General features: G+C 43.2%; 1 protein-coding gene across 1 annotated transcript; it reads left to right on the forward strand.

The window, feature by feature from the left end:
• krr1 (KRR1 small subunit processome component homolog) lies at positions 1 to 27869 on the forward strand. The gene is made up of 10 exons (XM_063058352.1): positions 1 to 74; positions 1572 to 1747; positions 5178 to 5312; positions 5754 to 5879; positions 6626 to 6709; positions 14130 to 14186; positions 24136 to 24306; positions 25007 to 25084; positions 25230 to 25323; positions 26974 to 27869. Exons 1-10 carry the CDS (start codon positions 20 to 22, stop codon positions 27102 to 27104), a joined length of 1107 nt encoding a protein of 368 aa, XP_062914422.1. The 5' UTR covers positions 1 to 19; the 3' UTR covers positions 27105 to 27869.
• Positions 27870 to 27883: the final 14 nt, after the last annotated feature.

The raw sequence follows: 27883 nt of genomic DNA on the forward strand, positions 1-27883 counted from the left end.
TGTTCGGCGCTGCACCGATATGGAGCCGCGGGGAAAGGAGGCTTCGAGAGGGAAGAAACGTGGGACAAACGAAGGTGAAGGAGCGACCCACGGGAAAGGGATGAGGGAGGGAGAGCAGGCTGGGCTCCTGCCCTTCTTCTCCCATTATAGCGCGTCCCTGCTTTCCCTGCCCCGTCTTCTTGTCCCTGCCGAACTTCCTGTTCCTCATCCACGCTCTCTGCGTGATCTCCCTCATCCTCTCTCTCATTCCCTTCCCTCTTCCTCATCCCCACCCCGGCCCCTCTCTCCTCATCGGCTCCCCCCCGGGCCCCTCTCTCCTCATCGGCTCCCCCCCGGGCCCCTCTCTCCTCATCCCCCCCCCGGCCCCTCTCTCCTCATCCCCCCCCGGCCCCTCTCTCCTCATCCCCCCCGGTCCCTCTCTCCTCATCCGCCCCCCCCGGCCCCTCTCTCCTCATCCGCCCCCCCCGGCCCCTCTCTCCTCATCCCCCCCCCGGCCCCTCTCTCCTCATCCCCCCCCCGGCCCCTCTCTCCTCATCCCCCCCCGGCCCCTCTCTCCTCATCCCCCCCCCCGGCCCCTCTCTCCTCATCCCCCCCCCGGCCCCTCTCTCCTCATCCCCCCCCCGGCCCCTCTCTCCTCATCCCCCCCCCGGCCCCTCTCTCCTCATCCCCCCCCCGGCCCCTCTCTCCTCATTCCCCCCCCCCGGCCCCTCTTCCCCTCCTCATTCCCCCCCCGGGCCCTCTCTCCTCATCCCCCCCGGGCCCTCTCTCCTCATCCCCCCCGGGCCCCTCTCTCCTCATCCCCCCCGGGCCCCTCTCTCCTCATTCCCCCCCCAGCCCCCCTCTCCTCATCCCCCCTCTCCTCATCCCCTCTCTCCTCATCCCCTCTCTCCTCATCCCCTCTCTCCTCATCCCCCCCCGGCCCCTCTCACCTCATCCCCCCCGGCCCCTCTCACCTCATCCCCCCCGGCCCCTCTCTCCCTCATCCCCCCCCCCGGCCCCTCTCTCCTCATCCCCCCCGGCCCCTCTCTCCTCATCCCCCCCCTCCTCATCCGCCCCCCCTCCTCATCCGCCCCCCCCATCCGGCCCCTCTCTCCTCATCCCCCCCCCGGCTCCCCCCCTCCTCATCCGCCCCCGCCTGGCCCCTCTCTCCTCATCCGCCCCCCCTCGACCCCTCTCTCCTCATCCGCCCCCCCCCGGGCCCCTCCCTCCTCAGTCCCCCCCCCCCGGGCCCCTCTCTCCTCATTCCCCCCCGGCCCCTCTCTCCTCATCCCCCCCCCGGCCCCCCTCTCCTCATCCCCCCCGGCCCCCCTCTCCTCATCCCCCCCCCGGCCCCTCTCTCCTCATCCCCCCCAGCCCCCCCTCCTCATCCGCCCCCCCGGCCCCTCTCTCCTCATCCGCCCCCCCCGGCCCCTCTCTCCTTATTTTCCCCCCCGGCCCCCCTCTTCTCGTCCCCTCCCCCAGTTAAAATTTATCATTTAAAATTCAGGTAACTTCTTATGACTTGTTAGCTACGCAGTTTGCAGGGAGATAAAATTTTACATTGTTAATGTGGCTCTGCTAACTTACTGCAGCCGACGAATCAGAGCTGTTGACGGTGCCAGATGGGTGGAAGGAGCCACTATTTACCAAAGAGGACAATATCCATGGGCTTCTGGAGGAAAGCAGCTTTGCAACTCTGTTTCCTAAATACAGAGAGGCCTATCTGAAGGAATGCTGGCCTTTGGTGCAGAATGCACTGAATGATCATGTGAGCTACTTTTAATCATTGTTCTAGCGTAATATTGGTTAGATTAGATTACCTTTATCTTCTGGGAGGAAACCAGAACAACAGGAGGGAACCAACATGGTCATCGGGAGAGTGCAGAAACTCCTTACAGTCAGCGCTGGAATTGAACCCCATTCGTGATTGCTGGTGGTGTAAAGCTTTATGCTGACTGCTGTGCTGTCCATTGCCAATGCTACAGCCATTTTGTCGATCGAAGGACCATATTGTGCTGTATGATTCAACTTTCTATTAGTAATTTTCTGGGGACCTAAGTGTTAAAATATTCCAAGGCATACGACAGCAATTATCAAATATATACGTAACTCCAGAGAAAAGGTCATGAAAATAAATCTGGGAATGAAAAGGTTAATGAATGAGACATATTTGTTGGGTTAGGTCCTGTACTCGCTGGAGTTTAACATAGAACATAGAATAGTACAGCACAGTACAGGCCCTTTGGCCCACAATGTTGTGCCGACCCTCAAACCCTGCCTCCCATATAAGCCCCCACCTTAGATTCCTCCATATACCTGTCTAGTAGTCCCTTAAACTTCACTAGTGTACCTGCCTCCACCACTGACTCAGGCAGTGCATCCACGCACCAACCACACTCTGAGTAAAAAATCTTCCTCTAATATCCCCCTTGAACTTCCCACCCCTTACCTTAAAGCCATGTCCTCTTGTATTGAGCAGTGGTGCCCTGGGGAAGAGGCGCTGGCTATCCACTCTATCTATTCCTCTTATTATCTTGTACACCTCTATCATGTCTCCTCTCATCCTCCTTCTCTCCAAAGAGTAAAACCTTAGCTCCCTTAATCTCTGATCATAATGCATACTTTCTAAACCAGGCAGCATCCTGGTAAATCTCCTCTGTACCCTTTCCAATGCTTCCACATCCTTCCTATAGTGAGGTTTAGAAGGATGAGTTCAAACTACATTTATTATCAATGTATGTATACATTATACAACCTTGAGGTTCATCTCCTCGCAGGCAGCCACGAAACAAAAAAGCCCAAAGAACCCATCAGAAAAGATCATTGAACACCCAATGAGCAGAGAAGGAATCTCAACATTTCAACAGGCAGGAGACAAAGCAGTACTAAAGCACATGCGTGTGTGCCCTGGCGGACTGTCTCGGGTGTTCTGAAACTGACACCAAAGAGTGTGTTTGTGAGCAAATGTGTTTGTTCTGCCATCTGATCCATTACCCCTTTCCACTCCTCTCATCTCTGCTCTGGGGTTAGGGGGCAGACAATGGGCCCTCCAGTGTGTGAGGGTTGAGGGGTTTTGGAGAGGATGGGGGCATCGGAGGTGAAGGGGTTTAGAGGGTTGTTGGAGGTACATCGAGGAGGGAATAAAGGGGTGTCAGAGGTATTGTTTTTAATCTGGAGATCATTGAATATCCCCCACCAGCTCTCTTGCTTCAAATGATACCCCCTGCACCATGATCCTCACACTCACACTGTTGGTCCTGGGATCCCTGACTGAACCCTTCATGGCCCCTAGTTGACCGAACCCCTCTCCTCTCACTCCACGACCCTCCTTCCCCAATCCAAGCACTTGCTTCATCGATGAGCACTTTTACTTCGTGTGTGTGGGAACCAGGGAAGTGGGTCGCTGGGAACAGTGGAAGCTTCAGGCAATGCCTCTGTACACAGTGGATACTGCAAAGACAGGCACACCTTGATGGGTTGCTGAAATATAATTACTGACCTGAGCCGTAATGTCTGTAGACATAATATCATATGTACTGTATGGTGAGGATGGCTTTTGTGTGTCATTGAAGGCGCATCGTGTGTCGGTGCGAGACTCACACTTGCCGTTTTGTTACTTGTGAGAGTAGTTGTAAATTAAACCGGGTGTTACACTTCAATGAAGGATGTGTGAGTGAAAGAGCACTTGTGAATCAGTGAGGGAAAACTCTTGAGTGTCATTGCATAGGAAACAGATAATGTTTCAACCCAAAATCCCCTTGGCAGAAAGAAAAGAGATTAGTTTGTGTTGCAAAGTGGTTGTGATTTTAAAACTAGCTTGTTGATTTAGAAAAGAAAGATAACAAATTTTGTGATCTGAAGCTTTAATTTAGTTTCTATTTCCACAGAAGCTGCCCGTCCTGCCATTTTAATTCAGATTTTTATTAAACATCTCCTGATTGAGAATTTTTAAATACAGGTTGACCACCTATTTTCCGGTACACTTGGTTCCTGAGCCTTGCCGGATTAACTTTTTTGCCAGTTTGAAAGAGGTCATGCAATAAAGATGGCAAAAATGGAGTATGGAAGCTTAAAAAGGATTATTAATTAACCAAAAATTAAATGTATATTTATTAATTACTGTGCTTACAAAGAATGTTACTTTTAATTTTATCCAGACGAAGTTGTTTCATGTTTTGATCGCCCTGTAATTTTTCTTGCATCAAATTAAAATGCATTAGCTCTTGTTCTGTCACAAAGGTACATTTCTCTAACTCTTTGATTAAATCACCTAACTCAATTAACTTGTCAATAGTGAATCTTCCAGTTTCATCCATTTCTTCATCATTGCTGCCATCTTCATCACTTGCAGTATTAACATGGTCTGTACTTTCTGATTCTGCAAGGTGATGTTCAACAGGTGCTTCATCTTCGACAATTATCCACTCATGTAGATTTTCTTCATTGAGAATACTTGCTATGTCGTTGAAAGTAGGTCATGAACACCTACTTTCTCCTTTGGTACACAAAATCCTGTAAAATCAACATCAAGCTTTTCTTCAGGCACATTATCAAACATCAAGGCAGGCCACAACTTATGCCGGCCATTCTTTCGTATTGAAGGTTCTATCCTCTCCCACCCTCAAGCAGTGAACCCAAGTATGTCGTTCATGTTAAATTCTTTTATAAGTGTCTGTACAGAATTGCTAGCATTCACCCCATCTAATAGATGTTTCATGAAAAGTGAACGATACTTGGCCTTGTAATTTCATCCGAATTAAAAGAGTCCATCAGTTTTCGGAAAATTGCTGGTCAACCTGTATCTGGTGTCTTTCGTGCATTGTTTTATATTTTTGGAATTAGTAGTTGCATGTAAGGAGTTTGTACATTCTCCTCGTGACCGCTAAGAGCTCTGGTTTCCTTCTGCGTCCCCACAGGTTTGGGTTAGTGAATTGTAGGCGTGCTATGTTAGTACCAGAAACATGGTGACATTTACGGGCTTTCCCCATGAACTGTGTTGAATGTTGATGCAAAACAATGTATTTCTCTGTTATGTTTTAATGTACATGTGACAAATAAAGCCTATCTTTAGGAGCATATGTATGGGTTGGTAGGTTAATTGGTGCAATGGGTGGAATTAGGTGACGTGGGCTCATTGGGACTGAAGTTACCCTGCTGTATCTCTAAATAAAAATAAATATCATTTGTCTTTAATTAAGCACATTAAAGCAACGTTAGATTTGATCGAAGGCAGCATGACAGTCTGCAGCACAAGGAAGACGTTTGATCCGTATGCTATCATCAAGGCCAGAGACCTTATAAAACTTTTGGCAAGAAGTGTTCCATTTGAGCAAGTGAGTAGCAAAATATCTAAAGAAATTGGCAGAGATATGATGGGTTTCTGTTTTAATAAAAGTGGGGTTTAATTCAACCAAGTGTGAGGTGCTGTGCTTTGGGAAATGACATGAAGAGGCACAGTACACTTGATGGCAGTTCCCTAATGTACAGTGGGATCTTGGGGTCCAACTCCATCCCTCCCTGAAAGTGGCTCCATAGGTTGACAGAGTGGTAAAGAAGATGTATGGCATGCCCTTGTCTGCATAGATTTTCAAAGAATGTTCTCTTGCCCTACCCCATAACCCTCACGGTTGGTGATTTGCAGCTGAAATTGTTGAGGTAGACTTTTAAACTTGTAAAATGAACCCAGTTTGGCTAGTTTAAAACTCCCAAGGAGGGTTAACCTTGTGCAAGTTGTTCAGACCTTTCTAAATTGTGACCCCTGTTATTCCTTGTAGGCAGTTCGCATCTTTCAGGATGATATGGCATGTGACATAATTAAGATAGGCTCACTAGTTAGGAACCGTGAGCGACTAGTGAAAAGGAGAATGAGGCTCATTGGACCAAAGGGATCAACAATTAAGGTAAAGTGGTGCTTGTTCTTTTGTTGTTAAAGAATGCAATTACGTTTATTGAAATAAAAATCTTTCTTTGATTACTACTTGAGATGCTGCTGCAAGCAAGATGCTGCCTGTCCTTTAAGTATACCCAATGACTGTGCATACGTGACAGTAAACTTGACCTGAACCAATATGTGTGTTTGAAACTAATCTCCCAACTTTAAATTAGCAATTGAATTTGTAGCAGTCAGATATACCCATGAACATGAGACTTTCTGCTGATGCTGAAAACCTTGAGCAAAATACACAAAATGCTGGAGGAAGACAGCAAATCCGTCTGTGGAGGGGAATGAACAGCTTTTTTCAACCCTGAGCTTTGGAGCCTCCATAGCAGGTGGTGTTGCAACTGGTCCAAATGCCCTCCATCGTACATCTATAGAAACTGGCATACCAAATCTCAAAACTCCTAATGAGTATAGCCGGTGGTGTCCTGTATTTGTGACTGTATCAATATGTTGGGCCCAGGTTAGATCCTATTAGATTTTGCTGCCCAGGGACTTGAAGCTGCTCACCTTTTCCACTGCTGATTCATCAATGAAGACCTCAATGAGTAATTATTTCTCAGAGAAGTCCCACAACTGCATCTTGACAGCAGAATAAGGAATTTTAACTTGGGTAATATTGTCAGACCTGCAGTGAGTCAGGATTGCATGTCTGTGTCAAGTGTATATTTTCAATGAGATTCTTTGTGTTTTATCTTCAATTTACAGGCCTTGGAGTTGTTGACAAACTGCTATATTTTGGTACAAGGGAATACAGTGGCTGCACTGGGGCCATACTCTGGGCTTAAAGAGGTATGTAAGTATACTATGTTGTGGTGTTCATGTAGGAATTATAAATTCCCTCTGTGTTTTGGCTAAGGCTTGGCTAGTGATCCTGAGGCCTGGATGAATGATCCAAAGCCACAAGTTGAGATTCTGTCAAGGTCTGTTATGAGGAGACGGGCTGGGGCCGTTTTCTGCGATTAAAGGAAGCTGAGGAATAATCTTATGGAGGTTAATAAAATTATGAAGTACATGGTAGGGCTACCAGGTAGGGAGCCATAAAATGAGGGCAGAGGTGTAAGGGGAAAGATTTAAGGGGCAAAGTTTTCACAAGTTGTTGCCGAAATCTGGACTCTGAAAACTAGCACTCGTTCCTCAAAGACACTTTATGTGGTTAGATCCTAAGCCATAGGAGCAGAACTGGACCATTTGGTCCATCAAGTGTGCTCTGTCATTCTATCATGGCTGATTTATTAACCCGCTCAACTGCATTCTGCCTTCTCCCCATAACCTTTGACACCCTTACTTATCAAGAACCTATCACGCTGACCTTTAAATATACCCAATGACTTGGCCTCCAAAGCTGTCAGTGGCAATGAATTCCACAGGGCACAAGGGGGACAGCCTGGCTGCTATCATCAAACTGTTCTGAGACTGAACAACAAAGTTTTTGTACAGCAATTGACCACTTGGATACAGATATTGACCAGTTGGTAGCCTAATGTTTGTTCAAATTCCTTACTTGCATAATCAATCACATTGGTAATACAGATATTATTAGCCAATAGAAACTAGGAGATAACAGCCAATGATATCTAGAGTTAGTACAGTTTCAAAAGGCAATGCCTCAAAAAGGTGGCACCCATCATAAAGACCCCTGTTAGCCAGGGGAAACCCTCTTCTCATTGCTACATTGAGGAGGCGGTACAGGGGACCGAATGAACAATGAACCCCTGAACACCAACTCAGTTTTTTTCTTCTTTTTTTGGCTCACTTTTTACATTAGTTATTTAATTTATTTTATATATTTCTTATTGTAGATTATAGTTTTTATTATGTGTTGCAGTGTACTGGTATCACAAAACAACAAATTTCACAAAATATGCCAGTGACTCTGTATTTTGTGATTTTCCAATAGTGTGTGCCTTGCATCCTTCCTTATCTTGTCTCCATATGCCAAGTGGCTCTGGTCCTCTGCATTTTTTTCACTGACCTTTCTTGCCTGGGCTGACGGCATGTTATCTGTAAACTGTCCTTGCCTGGACATTACCTTAACCTTACCTCAGCTTCTACTTTGCCATAGCCTCCACAGGGAGGCGGATATATACAACAAGCTGCCAAAGGAAGTGTTAGAGCTGGGAACAATTACAACATTTCAGACAATTGGACAGGTAAATGGATAGGAAAGGCTTGGAGGGATATAGTCCAAATACAGACAAATGTGAACATCTCAGTAAGGCACCCTGGACAGTATGGGTAAGTTGAACCAAAGGGCCTTTTTCCATGCTGTATATCACCAGATACTTCTAAGAATTTTGATCACAAGAGCTAAAAGTGGTTTTGTAAAAGACAAAGGTACAAGAAGTGCAATATTGACGTTAAGGATACTATCAGAACGAGCTATTCAAGTGCAAGAAGATTTGTTTGTTTTATCGACTACACAAAAACATTTGATAAAGTGAAGCACAATAAGTTGTTTGAAATATTACAGAAAACTCTAGATCTAGATTCGAAAGACCTCCGCCTAATCAGAAATCTGTACTGGGAATAAATTGCCGCTGTAAGAATAGACGGAGAAGTGAGTCAGTTTACAAAAATCAAGAGAGGCGTTAGACAAGGGTGTGTTTTCTCCCCTGATTTATTTAATGTGTACAGTGAAACAATATTACAAAAAATAAGAGACATCTTGGGAATCAAAGTTGGCAGTGAAGACATCAATAATTTCAGGTATGCAGATGACACTGTTAATTGCAAGTACGGAGGAAGAACTGCAAAACTTAATTGATATAATTGTTGAAGAAAATGCCAAAATGGGTCTATCTATCAATTGCAAAAAGACACAATGTATGGTGATATCCAAAAGGGAGGAGAATCCTATCTGCAGGCTGAGAATAAATGGGGAAGACATAAAACAAGTACAGAACTTTTGCTACTTAGGAAGCTGGGTGAGATCAAATGGCAGGTGCGACTTGGACATCAAAAGAAGAATAGGGATGGCAAAAGACACCTTTACAAGAATGAAGAGTATACTGACCAATACTAAACTAGGCATGACAACCCGCCTCAGAGTACTGAAATGTTACGTTTATCCAGTTATGTTATATGGCTCAGAATGTTGGACAATATCTAGTAACATGAGGAAACGAACTGAAGCAGCAGAGATGTGGTTTTTGAGGAGGATGTAAAGAATATCATGGACGAAATGAATATCTAACGAGGATGTCATGAACACAGCAAACACAAAAAGAGAAATAATGTATGAGATCATGAAAAGGCAATGTAACTTCATTGGACATGTGATGAGGAAAGAGGAGTTAGAATGCGTGGTAATTATGGGAACGATTGAAGGGAAGAAAGCAAGAGGAAGACAAAGACAAATGATGATGGAGACAACAGCCAGAGAACTGGAAATGAATACCAATGAACTGATCCACTTGACCCGAAACAGGAGAGTGTGGGTCATGGCAGTCAAAGCTCAAACTGGGCATGGCACCTGATTATGATGATGATATCACCAGATGGATAGGCAGTTCCTTGTGCACTTTGCATGTTAGTTTTAAAAAGCGAGCAGAGCCTGTTGGGACTTGTCTGTGGAGTGGGAGATTGCTTGGGTTAATAGTAACCAGGGTTCATTAACAAGACCAATAAAAAGAAGCAAGGTTTAAGCAGAAGGCTCATTGTTAGAGTGGTCAGACTTTGTTGGAAACAGGTTCAATCTAGAACTTAAGTTTGAGAAGTTAGTGGCTTAACAAGTGCAGACAAGGTGGTAGTTCAGACAGTGGAATGGCCCCCCTGTGAGATGTGGGATTTCAGGGTACCTAAAGGTCTCCCTGATGACTACTGCAGTAAGTGCTGACAGGGTTAAGGAACTGAAGCTGGAACTCAGGACCGTCCGGGAGGCTGAAAATTTCATAGATGAGTCTCTTACTGAGATGGTCACACCTGGAGCGCAGGCTTCAGATAATAGATGAATGACCGCCAGGAGAGATGAGGTGAGTAAGCAGAGATTGCAGGGTTCCCCTGTGGCCATTCCCCTCAGCAATAAGTATACCCCCTTGAATACTGCTAGGGGGCAGATGACATATCAGAGCACAGCACTAGCAGCCAGAACAGTGGCGCTGTGGCTGGCTACGAGGCTCAGCAAGAAAGGGTAAAGTCAGGTAGAACGGTAATGATAGTAGACTCGTTAGTTTCGGGGGAAACGGGCAGTGGATTCTGTGGCTACAAAAGAGAAGCTAGGATGCTGTGTTGCTTCCCAGGTGCGAAGGTCCAGGATGGCTCTGAGCAGCTGCAGAAGATTCTCAAGAGGGAAGGTGAGATGCCAGTGGTCGTGGTATACATTGGCACCAATGACATACTGTAGGTAGAAAGGGGGAAGAGCTCCTGCATAGTGGGTATAGGGAGTTAGGGAAGATGCACAAGAGCAAGAACTCTAAGGTGGTAAATTCTGGATTACTCCCAGTACCATGAGCTCATCAGGCAGGAATAGGATGATAGTACAAATGAATGAGTGCCTGAGGGAGTGGAGCAGGGAGCAGGGTTTCAGATTTCTGGATCATTGAGATCTCTTCTGGGGAAGGTATGACCTCTTCAAAAAGAATGGGTTTCACCAGACCCCAGGGGGGATCAATATCCTTGTGGGCAGGCTTGCAAGAGCTGTTGGGGAGGGTATAAACTAAATTGGCAGGAGGATGGGAACCAGATTTATAGGGCTGAGGTGGGGCAAATGATGTACAAGTAGATGCAGTGTGTAGTGAGACTGAGGAAGGACAGGCAGGTGATGGGGTAAAATTTCAGTCATTGGGATGAGGTGAAGTGTACATGTTGGCAAAACCGAAGACTGATGAATACAGGACTGAAGTTGTTAAATTTGAATGTACACAGAATAAAGGGACATCCGCTTAGAACAGAGATGAGAAGGAATCTCTTCAGCCAGAGGGTAGTGAATCTGTGGAATTCACTGCCATGGATGGCTGTAGAGGCCAAGTCATTGAGCATATTTAAAGCAGAGGTTGATTGATTCTCGGTTAGTCCGGGTGTCAAAGGTTATGGGGAAAAGGTAGGAGAATGATAAATCAGTTGAGAGGGGTAATTAATGAACCATGATGAAAAGGCAGAGCAGACTCAAAGAGCCGAGTGGCCTAATTCTGCTCCTCCGTCTTATGGTCTCCTATGGAAAATTAAAGCTTAGTTAATTAAATTTTTAAATGTTTTAACAATGGGAAAATTTCATCTAGTTTGCTACTGTTCAATGGGGAAGGAAACTGTCATTCTTGTGCTATATGCTTAACATGTGGCTCCATAAGCAATGTGAAACCCTCCACAATGGTTCTGCAGTTCAGGGGTGTTGAGAGATGGGGAATTAAAGCTGATCTGTCCAGCTATAATCAACTCCTATGAATGGCTAAAATTAATCGGAGCCAATAACTTTTCATTTTGCTATCCTACATTTGTAACATTAACTTTTTTAAGTTCAGTTCAGTGCTTATGAATAAGTGAGACAATTTAAGAAATTACAGATTTTGTTTATGTCATACAAAACAGAGCTAATTGACATTTAGAATCAGGACATAAACAAGAGAAAATCTGCAAGTGCTGGAAATCAAAGCAACACACAGAATGCTGGAGAAACTCAGCAGGTCAGGCAGCATCCATGGAAAGAGTACGGTTGAAGTTTCGGGCCAAGACCCTGCTGAAATCTCGGCCCGAAATGTCAACTACTTTTTTTCCACAGATGCTGAGTTCCTCCAGCATTTTGTGTGTGTTGTTTAGAATCAGTATCTGATTTATTGTTATTTATTATCAGTGAGACATGACATGAAATTTGTAGTTTGCAGCACATGTACAGTGTAAAGACATTAAAATATGGAAATTTCATAAATAGTGTCATGGAGGCATAGAGCACTACAGCACAAAAACAGGAACAGTCTATAGTCCATGTAGAAGTGTTATTCTGCCTAGTCCCATAGACCCAAACAATGGACCGTAGCCCTCCATACCCCTCCCATCTATTTACACATCCAAACTTAAATGTAATCAAACCAACATCTATCCCACCGGCAGCTTGTTCCACACTCACACCACCATCTGAATGAAAAGGACCTCCCTCACACTCCCCTTAAATGTTTTACACTTCACGTTCAGCCTATGATCTCAAGTGTTCACGGATTGTTCAGAAATCTGATGGCTGAGGGGCAGAAGCTGTTGCTAACAATTCATAAATCCACTAACTGCCCTAATTTTCTTTAGATGCTAAGCACAGGCTAAATCTGGGGATAATTTTATTTTAATCTTTGTACAATTCATGTCAGTTTTTTACTGCATTTTTCTGGTGGGTTTGTGGGTCATGCAACCATCTCCAGTGTCTTGCATCTCTGTGTGTGACAGCTGGCAAATGATATAAATAATGAAACAGTGATGGCAAGGTATTTTAAATGTTTAAATGCAAACTGTCTAAATGCTTAAATATTCACTGCTATTATAGAAATTTAATTCTAATTCTGTTGCTAACATCCACTAAAATTACCACATAACATTTTCATCACACATATTCACAGTGGGAGAGAAAGTTGTATCATGGTTTTTAAAGAGAAAGAATAAGAAATCTCTCTTGCAGACCAGAACAGGAGCGCCCCCCCCTGTTGCCTTGATAAAGGAAAGGCCATAAGTGTGCACAGCTTGTTTAGCAGACTGGTAGAATCTTGAACAATCCATCAGACCTGTGCTCCCTTGAGTAGCAAGGCTTTCAACAAGATCCTGTGAGGCAGGCTGGTCAAAAAATAACTTTAAAAGGTGCATGGAATTCAGAGGGTGTGGCAGATTGGATCCCCAAAAGGATCTGTGGTAGGAAATGAAAGCATGGTAGTTAGGAACGTTTAAGACATTCTTAGATAGGTACGTGGATGAAAGAAAAATAGACAGCCATGTGAGAGGGAAGGGTTTTACACTCAGTGGCTACCTGTACACCTCGTTAATCCAGATATCTAATCAGCTAATCATGTGGCAGCAACTCAATGCATAAAAGCATGCAGACATAGTCAAGAGGTTCTGTTGTTGCTCAGACCAAACATCAGAATGGGGAAGTAATGTGATCTGAATGACTTTGACCATAGAATGATTGTCGGTGTCGGGTGGTGTGGTTTGAGTATCCCAGAAACTGCTGATCTAGGATTTTCACGCACAACAGTTTCTAGAGTTTACAGAGAATGGTGCCCAAAACAAAAACCATCCAGTGAATAGCAGCTCTGTGGGTGAAAATGCCTTATTAATGAGAAAGGTCAGAGGAGAATGGCCAGACTAGTTCAAGCTGACAGGAAGGTGACAGTAACTCAAATAACCACGCCTTACAACAGTGGTGTGCAGAAAAGCATCTCTGAATGCACAACACGTTGAACCTTGAAGCAGATGGGCTACAGCAGAAGAAGATCACGAACATACAGTCAGTGTCCACTGAGTGTATCTTCTTGTAGTTGGAAGATTTTTTTTCAAAACAGTGGTGTTCCACAGCGCTTGACATTCAGTCCTTTTTTATGTGTAGTAATGTAGACATAAATTTCGGGGGCATGATAAAATAGGTATGTGGCAAATTGCTTTTAATCCAAATAAATATGAGGTGTTTGGATTCATGAGGTGATAAGTTTTCAGTTTAAAAAAAACCCTGACCCACTATGCTATCCAAAACAAAATTCAACAAGTCTGCTTTCAGTGGCACCAGGGGACTTGTCAAAATGTTTGCAGTCTACCATCTCTCTCTAAGGAATTGACCTTGCAGTTTTACCTACATGTTGCTGGAGCCTGTACTATACAGTTGTCATGGAATGTTATTATTTATTCTATTTTGTTTAGAGATACAGCAGAGTAACAGGCCCTTCCATCTCAACAAGCCCGCACCGCCCAATTACACCCATGTGACCATTGAACTGACTAACCCATACTCCTTTGGAACGTGGGAAGAAACCCCCACGGTCACAGGGAGAATGTACAAATACCTAATGAACAGCGGTGAGAAATGAACCTGGGTTGCTGGCGCTGAAAAACATTGAGCTAGGTGCTACACAACATGCCACCCCAATGTCTGTGAAATAGCCAGGTTGTGGAGTCAGTTCCAAACAGAACCATTGCTGCAGCTCATCAATAAACTTGACCATGCAGTGCTTACCCACATTAGTGAGAACAATAGTCCATATAACCTTTGTAGTCATAGTAATATTTGTTGTCTTAATTTTTTCAGGCCAGAAAAGTAGTAATTGATACCATGAAGAATATTCATCCAATCTACAATATCAAGGTATGGTTTATTGCAATAAATTGGTAAGTTGGTTATTACTGTCATATGTACTGAGGTACAGTGAAAAACATGTCTTTACAGATCACTTTATTAGAGCAGTGCATTGAGATAGTACGTGCTAAAACAATAACAATGCAGAATAGAGTGTTACAGTTACAGAGAAAGTGCAAGCAGACAAGGTGCAGGGTTATAATAAGTAGTTTGCGAAGTCAAAAGTCCATCTTATTGTATAAGGGGACCATTCAATTGTCTAATAACAGCAGTACAGAAGCTTTTAGGCTTCTGTCTCTTCTGCCTGGTGATAGGGAAAAGGACAAAATGTCTGGAGTAGGCTAGGTGCTTTACTGAGGTAGCAAGAAGTGTAGACAGAGTCCATGGAGGGGTGGCTGATCTCTGTGATGAGCTGCATTTTCTTGCAATCATGGGCAGAGCATTTGTCATACCAACCCATGGTCAAAGTAGACATGCCAAATTATTTTAGCATCCTGATAATTTAGAGATGTTAATGAGTATTTTTGGCCACAATTGGACTAGGATAGTTTGTTAGTGATGTTCGCTCCTTGGAACCTGAAGCTCTCACCGTTTTGACCTCAAAACTGTTAATGTAGACAGGAACATGTGCACCACCCCTCCCCCCTTCCTGATGTCAATGACCAGTTCTTTCGTTTTGCTGATGTTGTCATGACACCATGCCAGTGAGACAAAAAGTAAACTTGAGAATGTGTCAGCCTGACAGACTGAAGGAAATGTCATCTGGGACTGAGATGAGAAATATCTTCATTTGTAGTTATTGTTAGTCTCTGTAATATTCTTTCCTATGGAATGTTGCTTACTCAGTCAATGAGAAGCAGAACTGTAGCAACAAGCAAACTGCTGGAGGAGCTTAGCGGCTCAGGCAGCATCTGTTGAGGAGAATGGACAGTCGGCATTTTGGGTCTTGACCCTTCTTCTGGAGGTTGACTCTCCAGCTGAGTTGCTCCATTTTGTGTATGTTGCTTAACATTTTCAGCACCTGCAGAATCTCATGTTTATGATCATTAACTCTCCCCTCATTCCCATCAACTCCCCCAAGATTCTGCCATTCACTTACACATTAGTGACATATTACAGTTTACACAGAGCGGCCAATTAAACTACCAACCTGTATGTTATTGGATGGGGAACGAGACTTAAGTACCCAGAGAAAACTCAAATGGTCATGCGGAGAACCTGCAAACTCCACACAGGCAGTGCCGTATATCTCGATTGAAACCAGGTCTGTGTCACTGCAGGGCTGTGCTACACCCTAGTGCTACAAACTCTGAGAAGCAAACTGCACCGTCCATTTATTATATCTGCCCACAGTAATCTTTTGTTGCACTACATTGAAGAGGCAAGCTACAGCAACCTTCTTCAACCAACCTCTGAAGAAATAAGTGACTCGAGTCTTCATCGGAAACTTACCTAGGCAACTTGAGGACCTGACTTATAGGGAAAGGTTGAATAGGTTAGGACTTTATTCCCTAGAACAAAGGAGAAACATAGAAACATAGAAAATAGGTGCAGGACTAGGCCATTTGGCCCTTCGAGCCTACACCGCCATTTGTTATGATCATGGCTGATCATCCAACTCAGAATCCCGCCCCAGCCTTCCCTCCATACCCCCTGACCCCCGTAGCCACAAGGGCCATATCTAACTCCTTCTTAAATATAGCCAATGAACTGGCCTCAACTGTTTCCCGTGGCAGAGAATTCCACAGATTCACCACTCTCTGTGTGAAGCTTTTCCCTAATCTCGGTCCTAAAAGGCTTCCCCTCTATCCTCAAACTGTGGCCCCTCGTTTTGGACTTCCCCAACATCAGGAACAATCTTCCTGCATCTAGCCTGTCCAATCCCTTTAGGATCTTATACGTTTCAATCAGATCCCCCCTCAATCTTCTAAATTCCAACGAGTACAAGCCCAGTTCATCCAGTCTTTCTTCAAATGAAAGTCCTGCCATCCCAGGAATCAATCTGGTGAACCCTCTTTGTACTCCCTCTATGGCAAGGATGTCTTTCCTCAGATTAGGGGACCAAAACTGCACACAATACTCCAGGTGTGGTCTCACCAAGGCCTTGTACAACTGCAGCAGTACCTCTCTGCTCCTGTACTCGAATCCTCTCGCTATAAATGCCAGCATACCATTCGCCTTTTTCACCGCCTGCTGTACCTGCATGCCCACTTTCAATGACTGGTGTATAATGACACCCAGGTCTCGTTGCACCTCCCCTTTTCCTAATCGGCCACCATTCAGATAATAATCTGTTTTCCTATTTTTGCCACCAAAGTGGATAACTTCACATTTATCCACATTAAATTGCATCTGCCATGAATTTGCCCACTCACCCAACCTATCCAAGTCACCCTGCATCCTCTTAGCATCCTCCTCACAGCTAACACTGCCACCCAGCTTCGTGTCATCCGCAAACTTGGAGATGCTGCATTTAATTCCCTCATCCAAGTCATTAATATATATTGTAAACAACTGGGGTCCCAGCACTGAGCCTTGCGGTACCCCACTAGTCACCGCCTGCCATTCTGAAAAGGTCCCGTTTATTCCCACTCTTTGCTTCCTGTCTGCTAACCAATTCTCCACCCACACCAATACCTTACCCCCAATACCGTGTAAATGAGGGGAGATTTGATAGAGGGATAATCTTGACGGGTATAAATGGGTAAATGCATACAGACTTTTTCCACTGAGGTAGGGTGAGACTATAACTAGAGGAATCAGAATCCTAACTGATTGAATCAGGTTGAATATCACTGGCATATGTCATGAAATTTGCTATTTTGCAGTAGCAGGCTATTGCAGTGCACAATAAAAAAAAGCTATAAATTACAATAGGTGTCTGTACATATATGTATGTATAAACACATGCATAGAATAAATTAAGTAGTAGTACAAAAAGAGAAAAAATAATAGTGAGGTAGTGTTCGTGGGTTCAATGGCCATTAAGAAATTTGATTGGGGAGCTCTTCCTGAAACATTGAGTGTGTGTCTTCAGGCTCCCTGCCTCTTTGATGGTAGCAACGAGAAGCGGGCATGTGCTGTCTGATGGAAGATGGTCCTTAATACTGGATGCCGCCTTTTTGAGGCTTCGCCTTTTGAAGGTGTCCTTGATGCTGGGGAGGCTAGAGCCCATGATGGAGCTGGCTGAGCTTACAACTTTTTGTAGATTTTTCCCATCCTGTACAATGGCAACACCATACCAGATAGCGATGCAACCAGTCAGAATGCTCTTCACGTTACTTCTGTAGAAATTTGCAAGAATCTTTGATGACATACCAAGTCTGCTCAAATGCCTAATGAAATTTAGTCACTGTTGTGCCTTCTTTGTAATTGCACCAATATGTTTTGCCCAGGATAGATCTTTGGAGGTATTGACATTCAGGAACTTTAACATGTTCTTCCTTTCCGCTACTGATCCCTCGATGATGACTGGTCTGTGTTCTCTCAACTTCCCCTTCCCGAAGTCCTTGAGTGCAAAGTGGTGGTTGTTACACCACTCAACCAGCTGATTTATTATGCCTCTGTATGCCTTCTCGTCACCATCGAAATTCTGCCAATGACGTTGTGTCACCGACAATTTTTTTTTTGGCATTTGACCTATGCCTAGTCATACAGTCATGGCTGTAGAGAGAGTACAGCAGTGGGTTAAGTACGCATCATTAAGGTGCGCCTATGTTGATTGTCAGTGAGGAGATGTTATTTCCGATCTGCACTGACTGTAATCTCCCTGTGAAGAAGTCAAGGATCTAGTTGCTGAGGGAGGTACAGAAGCATAGTCTTTGGAGGTTATTGATTAAAACTGAAGGTATGATTGTGCTGAACACTGAGCTGAAATCAATAAAAACAGCTTGATGTAGGTATTGTTATTGTCTAGTTGATTCAGGGCCAACTGGAGAACCAGTGAGTTTGCATCCACTGTAGAACCTAATGTGGCGATAGGCAGTTTGCAGCTTGTCCAGGTCCTTGCTTAGACACAAGTTAATTCTAGCCATGGACAACCTCTCAAAGTACTTCATCACAGTAGATGTGAGTGCAATTAGGAGACAGTTGATAGGCAGCTCACCTTGCTCTTCTTGTGCAGTAGTATGATTGTTACACTTTTGAAGCAGGTGGGAAACTCCGACTTCAGCAGTGAGAGGTTGAAGATGCCTTTGAATACTCTGCCAGTTGGTTGGCACAGGTTTTCAGTGTCTTACCGGGTACCTCAGGGACTGAGGCCTTGTGAGGTTTCACCCTCTTGAAAGATGATCTGATGTCAACTTCTAACAGATATTACAGATCACCAGATGCTGCAGGAGTTGACACAGGTGTAGTTTTATTCTCCCTTTCAAAGTGTGTATAATAGGCATTGAGCTCACCTGGCAGTGAAGCATCACAGCCATTCATGATGTTAGGCTTCAGGGCCTAGTAGGGAAACATCAATGCCCAGGAACAGAAAAGGCAACAGAATGTGGTGGATACAGCACAGTCGATCACAGGAAAAGACCTCCCAAACATTCAGCATTTATATGAAGTGTTGCCATAAGAACAGTTATTTATTTATTGACATGGAGAGTGGAATAGGCCCTTCCAGCCCTTTGAGCACAAATCCAGTAACCCCCAATTTAATCCTAGTCTAATCACAGGACAATTCACAATGACCAATTAACCTACAAACAATATGTCTTTGGATTCTGAGAAGAAACAGGAACACCTGGAGGCAACCCACATGGTCACAGAGAGAATGTACAAACTCTTTACAGGCAGCAACAAGAATTGAACCTGGGTCGCTGGAACTATAAAGTGTTAACCACTACACTACCTTGCCACCCCAAATATGGAGTTTTGCCTTTAAAAAAGGCATCCATAATCAAAGACCCACCCCACCATCCAGGCCATACTCGCTTCTCGCTACCACCATTGGGCAGGAAGTACAGGAGCCTTGAGTTCCACACCACCAGGTTCAAGAACAGTTTGCCATCTTGTTTATATATGTTTTTTCCTATATATTGTATTTTCCTTGTAAATGACTGCAAAAAATGAATCTCAGGGTAGTATATGTATGTGCATAATAAATTTAAGGTATTCAAAAAGATTGGTAGCTCGGGATGGGGATGTTGTTGTTGAGTAGCTCGCCGAGCTGGTTTGTTAGCTTGCAAATGTTTCGTTACCCAGCTAGGCAACATCATCAGTACAACTTCAAATGAAACATTGGTGATCTACATTGTTCGTCTTGTATGTATCCTGTGATTAGTCCGTGTGTGTGTACGTGTACACCATTCCTATTAGTTACCGATTATGTAATCCACGGTTGGTTTGTTAAAATCCAATTAAGATATCATTGTTGTCTGGGCTGTGTTAGTCGACCGTTATGTAGGATTAAGAGGAGATTAACAGTCGACTTCCATTCTTAGGCTACGTTCACACTAGACCGGATAAATCCGTAACCAAAGCTTTTCTCTTCGTTTTGACCCTCCGTCCACATTGAAACGGCGTTTTCCTTGCCTGAAAATGGAGCTTTTCTAAAACGCTCTTCAGAGTGTGTAAATCTGAAAACACCAGTTGGGCGGTGTAGTGTGTACAGGTAACCGGAGCTTTTTAAAAACACTGTGATGACATGCTGGAACAGATGGTGGCGGCAGCGCGGCATTTCATTGTTTTCTTGAACGCATATAGTGTTCTTTATAGCGGTCGAGGATGTTGTTGTATTTGGTTTGGCATGACCCCCAGTCCCACGTTCTCCACTGCTTTGCTGACTTTGTAGTCGTTTGTAGCTCACAGAAGCAGCTCGACTTCATCGTCTTTCCAAACAAAGAAGTCTGGTCTGCTTTTTCCAGTGGAGGTTTTCTTTGTATTCCTCGAAGACATTGTTGAAAATTTTCTTTCGCTGTTGTTGTAGGTACTTTAGTTTTTGACCAATGGAAATAGCACAACACCACTGCAGAAACGGAAATGGTATACTGTTTCCTCTTCGTTTGTTTTCTGTGGATGTGTCCTGCGCATGTCCAGTAGGAGGAGATTTGCCCAAATACCCATTTTAATGTGGACGGAGGTATTTTCAAAAACACCTGGTGTGGATGCCTATCGTTTTTACACGAAACCGGCGTTTTCAAAATTATCTGGTCTAGTGTGGACGTAGCCTTAGATGTATTGGTTGAATGACAAGTCAACAGCGAACTTCAAACTAGTGTCTACCGAAATGCAACTCACACGGATCAAATACCCAATTTCCACAGCAACCACCCAGGCATCCACATGCAAAGTTGCGTCAGGACATTATCCAAACTGGCCACTACACATTGCAGCACAGCATTACTCAGAAGAGTGAAGAAGAACATCTCTACAAAGTTTTCAGGAACAATGAATACTCAAGGAATTTTGTTCAGCGCTGGTTGTCTAACCAACAAAATCAAAGAAGCACACAATATCCAACCAAGCTGGTCACCCTACTCTACAACAAGAACATATCAGAAATGATCAACAGATTTCTACGACCATTTGACATCACGGTAGCATACAAACCTGCAGCTACACTACACCAATGTCACGGACACCATATACAAAATTCCATGTGCCAACTGCGTCAAGCATTATATCTGGTAGGAAGCTATCAACAACGGTACATAAACACCAACTGCCTGTAAACCATCATGATCAACTTTTCCTTGTATCTATACATTGTGACAGTGAAGCACATCAATTCGACTGGACCAATGTCACTATCCTAGGCCAAGCCAAGCCCAGCCCATCAACAACAAACCTGAGAATCCTTAGAGGTTTTATTCTTCACACAGAATTCTATCAACAAGCACATCGAAATGAACTCAGTTTACATCCCACTTCAGCATCACGTCGTTAGTCCCAAGAGTCAATTCACACCTGATTACACGCGTCAATCATGAGGACGTTAATCCTACATAACGGTCAACTAACACAGCCCGGACAACAATTTATCATTTAATTGGATTTTAAGGAACCAATCGCAGATTACATACTCGGTAACCAAAAGAAGTGGCACGCACGCAGACAGACACACACACACACTCCCTCTCCCTCTCCCTCATACCCTCATACTCACACACTCACACATCACACATATAAGACGAACAATGTTTCACCAACATTTAATTTGAAGTTGCACTGATGATGTTGCCTAGCTGGATAACAAAACATTTGCAAGCTAACAAACCAGCTTGGCGAGCAACTCAAACAATAACAACACGTTGGAAGAACTCAGCAGGTTGGGCAGCATCCGTGGAAACCATGAGTCGTTTCGGGCCGGAACCCTTTGTCAGGACTGTAGAGGGGAGGGGCAGAGCCCCTATAAAGAAGGTGGGGGGAGGGTGGGAAGGAAAAGGCTGGTAGGTTCCAGGTGAAAAACCAGTAAGGGGAAAGATAAAGGGGTGGGGGAAGGGAAGCAGGGAGGTGATAGGCAGGAAAGGTGAAGAAGGAATAGGGGAAAACACAATGGGTAGTAGAGGGAGGTGGAACCATGAGGGAGGTGATAGGCAGCTGGGGGAGGGGGCAAAGTGACACAGGGATAGAGGAAGGGAGGGAGAGGGGATTACCGGAAGTTGGAGAATTCTATGTTAATACCGAGGAGCTGACGACTACCTGGACGATATATGAGGTGTTGCTCCTCCAACCTGAGTTTAGCCTCATCATGGCAGTAGAGGAGGCCATGTATGGACATATCTGAATGGGAAGCAGAGTTGAAGTGGGTGGCTACTGGGAGATCCTGTCTGTTGTGGCGGACAGAGTGGAGGTGTTCGACAAAGCGGTCCCCCACCTGCGTCAGGTTTCACCGATGTAGAGGAGGCTGCAGCGGGAGCACCGGATGCAATAGATGATTTGTGTCAACAATAACAATACATTTGCTTTGAACAGTGAATGTGAGGAGATAACAGACTTGAGGAGAATCAACTTTATTCACCATAACAGTTACACGTACTGTGAACTGTGGTTAATTGGGACATAGAGGGGCCACATATTAAGCGGCTGCCCCAATTTGATGAAGTTTCGTGGAAATGGTTAAAAAGGTTTAAAACATGGCAAACTACTGTTTAACTGAGTAACAAATTATGTCTTGAAATGAAATACAGAATAAATTAGAACACCACCAATGCTACTGCAGTTCTATAAAACAGTATTTTAGTTCCTAATAGTTATCGACGAAGGAATTCATCCAGTGTATGCTGCCGTATTCTTTTGATTGACTGTAAATGTACAAAATTAGTGCAGACACCTAGTGCAGATACTGGGCTGCCTTTATACAATGCTCTCGATGATAACATCCTCTAAATCTTAATTTTTCATTGTAACATTCAAGATGGTTGTTACCTTCAAATTCTTTGTACTACTGAATTTGTTGAAGTAGTAAAATTGTTTCATTTTTACTCCTGGTTGTTTCTGGCATCTCCAAGCCTGAATGTTGGAAACTGCAGTGAGTAAAACAGTTCTGAATTGTCTTACTCCATATTTCTCACCAGTTATCAGTGGGGAAAGAATCATTGCTTTTTGAACATCAACACATGCAACTGACTCTATTTAAAAACCATTCACTCTAAGCATGGTGTAGTGTATGATGGCCACAAGTGCATGCGATTGCCACTAGAAACTGTTCATCAGCTATCCTGTCCCAACTAAGCAACATAGTGTCCCAAATAAACAAAGGGAATCCTGACTATTTTCTTGATTAGTTGTTGTTCTTTAAGATTTGTCCGAAATAAGCGGCTGCTTTGATTAACTGATAGCCCAATTATCTGGAATACACTGTATTTGCAACTTGCTATTGTGTGTTGGCACGACATACAACAAAAAACAATATTCAACAATTATATAAAGAGTTATACAAAGATAATGGTAGAAGTTAGAGTACAGATATGAAATAAAATGTGCATAAATACCAGCATGGTATTGGGATTTGGGAAGGCTAGTTCCATTCAACGACTTACAGTCAGCCCTCCTTATCCGCAAGGGATTGGTTCCGGGACCCGTCGCGGATACCAAAAACAGGTCCCTTATTCAACCTGTCTCAATGCAGTGAATCTTGGACCCAGCGGAACCCCGGACCTTATTTAACCTAAGTGCGGTGGGCATTAGGACCCGGCGGTGGAGCTCTGAATCCGCAATGTTTCTGTTCACAAAAATAATCACGATCGTGATTTAAAATAAAGTGGAAATAATAAAGCGATCGGAAAGAGGTGAAATGCCTTCGGTCATTGGAAAAGCATTAGGCTACAGTTGGTCAACGATCGGAACAATTTTAAAGGATAAAATGAGAAAGGCCCTGCCCGATTAAAGCTATAATTGTTACTAAGCAACGCAGTGGTTTAATTATTGGGTTTGGGGTTTTTGATCCTCCACATCAACTTGGCACAGATGCAGGACGCGTTTGGGAGCACTCTGTCACTGGATCGAACTCAGGAACTTCCGTTCCCGAGCCCGGCGCTGAAACATGCATTTCTTAAGTATTTTATATGCATAGAAAGGTAAAATATATACTATATACTAAGACAAACATTTGACTAACTGACGCTAAATAATACCGGAGGTACCTGTTCCAACTTACTTAGTAAGAGAACTTGCAGTTTGTTTTCAATCCCGATCCACGATAATCTACGCAATCCTCCCGTATACTTTAAATCATCTCTAGATTACTTATAATACCTAATACAATGTAAATGCTATGTAAAATAGTTGTTATACTGCATTGTTTAGGGAATAATGACAGGAAAAAAAAGTCTGTACTTGCTCGAACAGCAAGTGCTGGAAGAGCACTTCCGGGTTTTCTCGAATCGCGGTTGGTTGAATTCGCGCATGCAGAACTCGTGGATACGGAGGGCCGACTGTATTTGTTCTATAGGTTTGTTTCTTTTTTTTTGCCTGTTTCATATGCATGATACTCAAGTGGGGTAAAACTCTGATCTTTTCAAAGACATTGATGATTAAACGGGAATTAGCAAAAGACCAAGAGCTAAGGACACAGAACTGGGAGCGCTTTCTGCCCACTTTCAAACCGAAGAACATAAACAAACGCAAAGTGCCCAAAAAGAAGAGGGTGAAGAAGGAGTACACGCCTTTCCCACCACCTCAGCCAGAAAGCAAGGTGGGTACGCTTTACTGCTAAATTGTTTATTCTGTAACCTTAAACACGGATGATAGGGTGCTTACCTACCATCTGTGCCTCACAAATGAGGTCCACGAACAAGGATACTTCGCAATTAGTCAACTCATTGTCACTCCCTGATATTTCTTGTCCGCTGAGTATAGTCCATAAGACGTAGGAGCAGAATTAGGCCATTCCATCATGGCTGATTTATTATCCCTTTCAACCCCCTTCTGTCTTTTCCCCATAATGTTTCTTGACACCCTTACAGAGCAGCAACCTATCAAACTCCATTTTAAGCACACCCAATCTCTTTGCAAAAAAAAATACCTCCAACATCCTCCAAATATGTTCCTCCAATCACCTTAAAATCACCTCATATTAGCCCTCTGGTTCTAGACTCCGGCACTACAGGAATTATTCTCGCCACGTCCACTCAATCTAGGACTTACAATATTTGATCGGTTTCAATGAGGTTCCCCCTCATTCTTCTAAACTCCATCAAATACTTCTCATATGTTAACCCTTTCATTCCTGAAATAATTTTTGTGAACCTTCTCTGGACCCTATCCAATGCCAGCATATCCTTTCTGAGGTAAGAGACTTAAAACTGCTCACAATACTCGGAAGTGCGGTCTGACCCATGCCTTTAAAAGTCTCAGCATATTGTTTATAACTGCTTGCTATTCTTACTATCTAGATTGATCAGGAACTGGCAACTGGTGAATACTTTCTAAAGGAGAAAGACAAGAGGAGAAAAAAATTACATGAAATGAAGGTCAGTCTAAAATATTGTGAATGGGGGGAGGGTAATGAAAGATGAATAATCTCTTTTCACTACTTTATTAATTTGATTATTTGTCTCAGTTTGCTGATCAAATGAATCATTGTAATTATCTACCATTTTCTATTTGTATTTCCAGGCCAAAGAAGCAGAAGCAACAGCTAGACGAATGGAAGAAAGAAATAAAGCTTTTATTCCTCCTAAAGAAAAGCCCACGGTTAAAGCAAAGAAAGGTAAAAGTTATTTGTGTTTACAAAGACAACAAGCAAAATCCTGCTGCATTAAAAAACAAATTAAGAATGGTGATTCCATTGCCATAGAGCCCTGGAGTCCTACAGCACAGGAACAGGCCCTTTGTCCTATCTATTTCATTATACACTGTATTCTGCCCAGTTCAATCAACCTGCGCCCAGACCATAGCCCTTCATACTTCTCCCTTCCATGTACTTATCAAAACTTCTCTTATATGTTGCAACTGAACCCACATCCTCCACTTCCTCTGGCATCTCGGATCGCCCTCTGAGCGAAGACATTCCCCCTCAGGTTTCCTTGAATATTTAATCTTTCACTCTTGACCTATGTCTTCTAGATCCAGTCTCAACTAACCCCAGTGGGAAAAGCTTGCTTGCATGTACCCTATCTATATTTCTCACAACTTTGTATTTTGCATTTACCCTACATACCCCTCCTCATAATTTTGAATATCTCTATCAAATCTTCCTTCATTCTCCTATGCTTCAGGGAATAAAGTCCTAACCTATTCAATCTTTCTCAATAACTCAGGTCCTTAAGTTCTGGCAACATCCTTGTGAATTTTCCCTGCACTCTTTCAATCTTATTGATATCTTCTCTGGAGGTTGGTGACCGGAATAGCACACAATACTCCAAATGTGGTGTCACCGAAGTCTTGTATAACCTCAACATAACATCCCAATTTCTATACTCAGTATTTACAAAAGCTAAAGCTTACCTTATGCATTAAGTAGATCATTTTTTAATGTTTTATTTTATTAATCTAGTGTACATCTATTATTCCAAAAATGGTACCAGGGTGAGAAACCTAATAAATCTGACTGAACCGCCTACTTTGTTTGAAGGAGTTATGCGGTCCTACGTTCTGCAATTTTCTTTACAATCACAATTGCCTCTCCCACAAAGTGATTTTTTTTTTGTCCTCTCAGTAAAATCTTACGTTTTGCATCCATTGTCCACATAGTTCCATGAAACACTTGGATAATTTTCTTAAGAATATATACAGTAGTCCTGGGATTTATCAGTCCTGCTGAAGAGTCTCGGCCCAAAACATTGACTGTACTCTTTCCAATAGATGCTGCCTGGCCTGCTGAGTTCCTCCAGCATTTTGTGTGTGTTGCTTGGATTTCCAGCATCTGCAGTTTTTCTCTTGTTTGTTGTCGGGATTTATCTGGTATTTTCTTTAAGTTTGGAAAAGTCAATAAAGTCAATAGTGTGCTGTAAACAAACATTTCCCATTCTATTTATGACATTTTTGGAAAGTACATTAATGGCCTTCATTCAGTGGACTGCCTTTGGAAATCATTAATGAATGCTTAATAATTAAAGTACTAAATTACGTGGAAAGAACACAGAATCTAGTTTTGCATTCCATGGAATTTTGTTACGGAGATATTAAGGGAAACTGAGGACAGAGTATTTTCACTGATGGCCTAAGTCCAAAAAATTGAAGCTCTGTCTTTCAGGGCTTGTGACAGATTTTGACACAGGACAAGATACTGGGTCAAAATAAGTTAAATCTGAGTGGTTAAAATATTAAGATGTATTATGGAACATGGGATTGATGATTAAATTGTAAAGTTTGTACAGGGTAGACATGTGATCTTTACTGAAATCGCTTTCTGTTTCAGCTGTTGAAACTAAAATTGACGTTAAAGTTTTTAAAGAAAAAGTGAAAGCAGCCAAGAAGAAAAAACTAGGAGCTCCAGCAACAGAGGAAGTTGCACAGAAGATGGCTCAAAAGGAGAAGAAGAAAAAGTAAAACTGGAATAATTTTCCATATCTCCTAACTTGCTTTTGACAAGATGGCTGAACTATCCATAAAGACTGCTGTCATGCTCACTAAAGCTGTATCATATTTTCCACCACGTCGGACGACGAACAACACCCAACAAACACAGAAAAGTGGAAATGAGTTCAGCATTTGAGGTTTGAGGGTGTCGCTGGTTCATGCAGTTGAACCAGTACTTGTATTCCCTAGCTGTCTTCCACCTCAGAATGTTTAACAGGTCTGGATCTTCTGTAATCCAGTCTTAACAACTGAGTACTAGGTTCTTTTACTGTCACCATCAATTGACTCCTTGATTAGAATGACTTGGGTATATTTTTAAAATGCAGGTGGGGGACGACGACCAAGTCTATTTTAAACCTTGTATAATAGTCCTAGTGGGCACAGATTGTGGGAGTATGTTTCACCATACTACAAGCGTACACTGCATTTCTGAAGTTTATGAAGACTGGCGGAAACTTGTGCAGACCACAACTAAAGTGCTATGTGAGTATTCTCGGACTAGTATTGTCTGTCAGGATAAAATTATTGTTCTCCTTTACAGTACTGGAAGTGAAGTCTTCAATGAGTTTCAAAGACAGTGAAATCTGTTTTGTGTGTAGGTGCAACTGTTTAGTTTATTTGACATAATACCATTTAGAAAAATATTTCAAAATTTGTTAAGATATTTTATATCTCATGGTTTGCGTTATATCTAAAATTAACTGATTTTGTTCCATTAAATGTTCATAATGAGCTATTCACGTGCAGTG

The sequence above is a fragment of the Mobula hypostoma genome, chromosome 9 (genome assembly GCF_963921235.1).
Source record: "Mobula hypostoma chromosome 9, sMobHyp1.1, whole genome shotgun sequence".
Classification (NCBI taxonomy): domain Eukaryota; kingdom Metazoa; phylum Chordata; class Chondrichthyes; order Myliobatiformes; family Myliobatidae; genus Mobula; species Mobula hypostoma.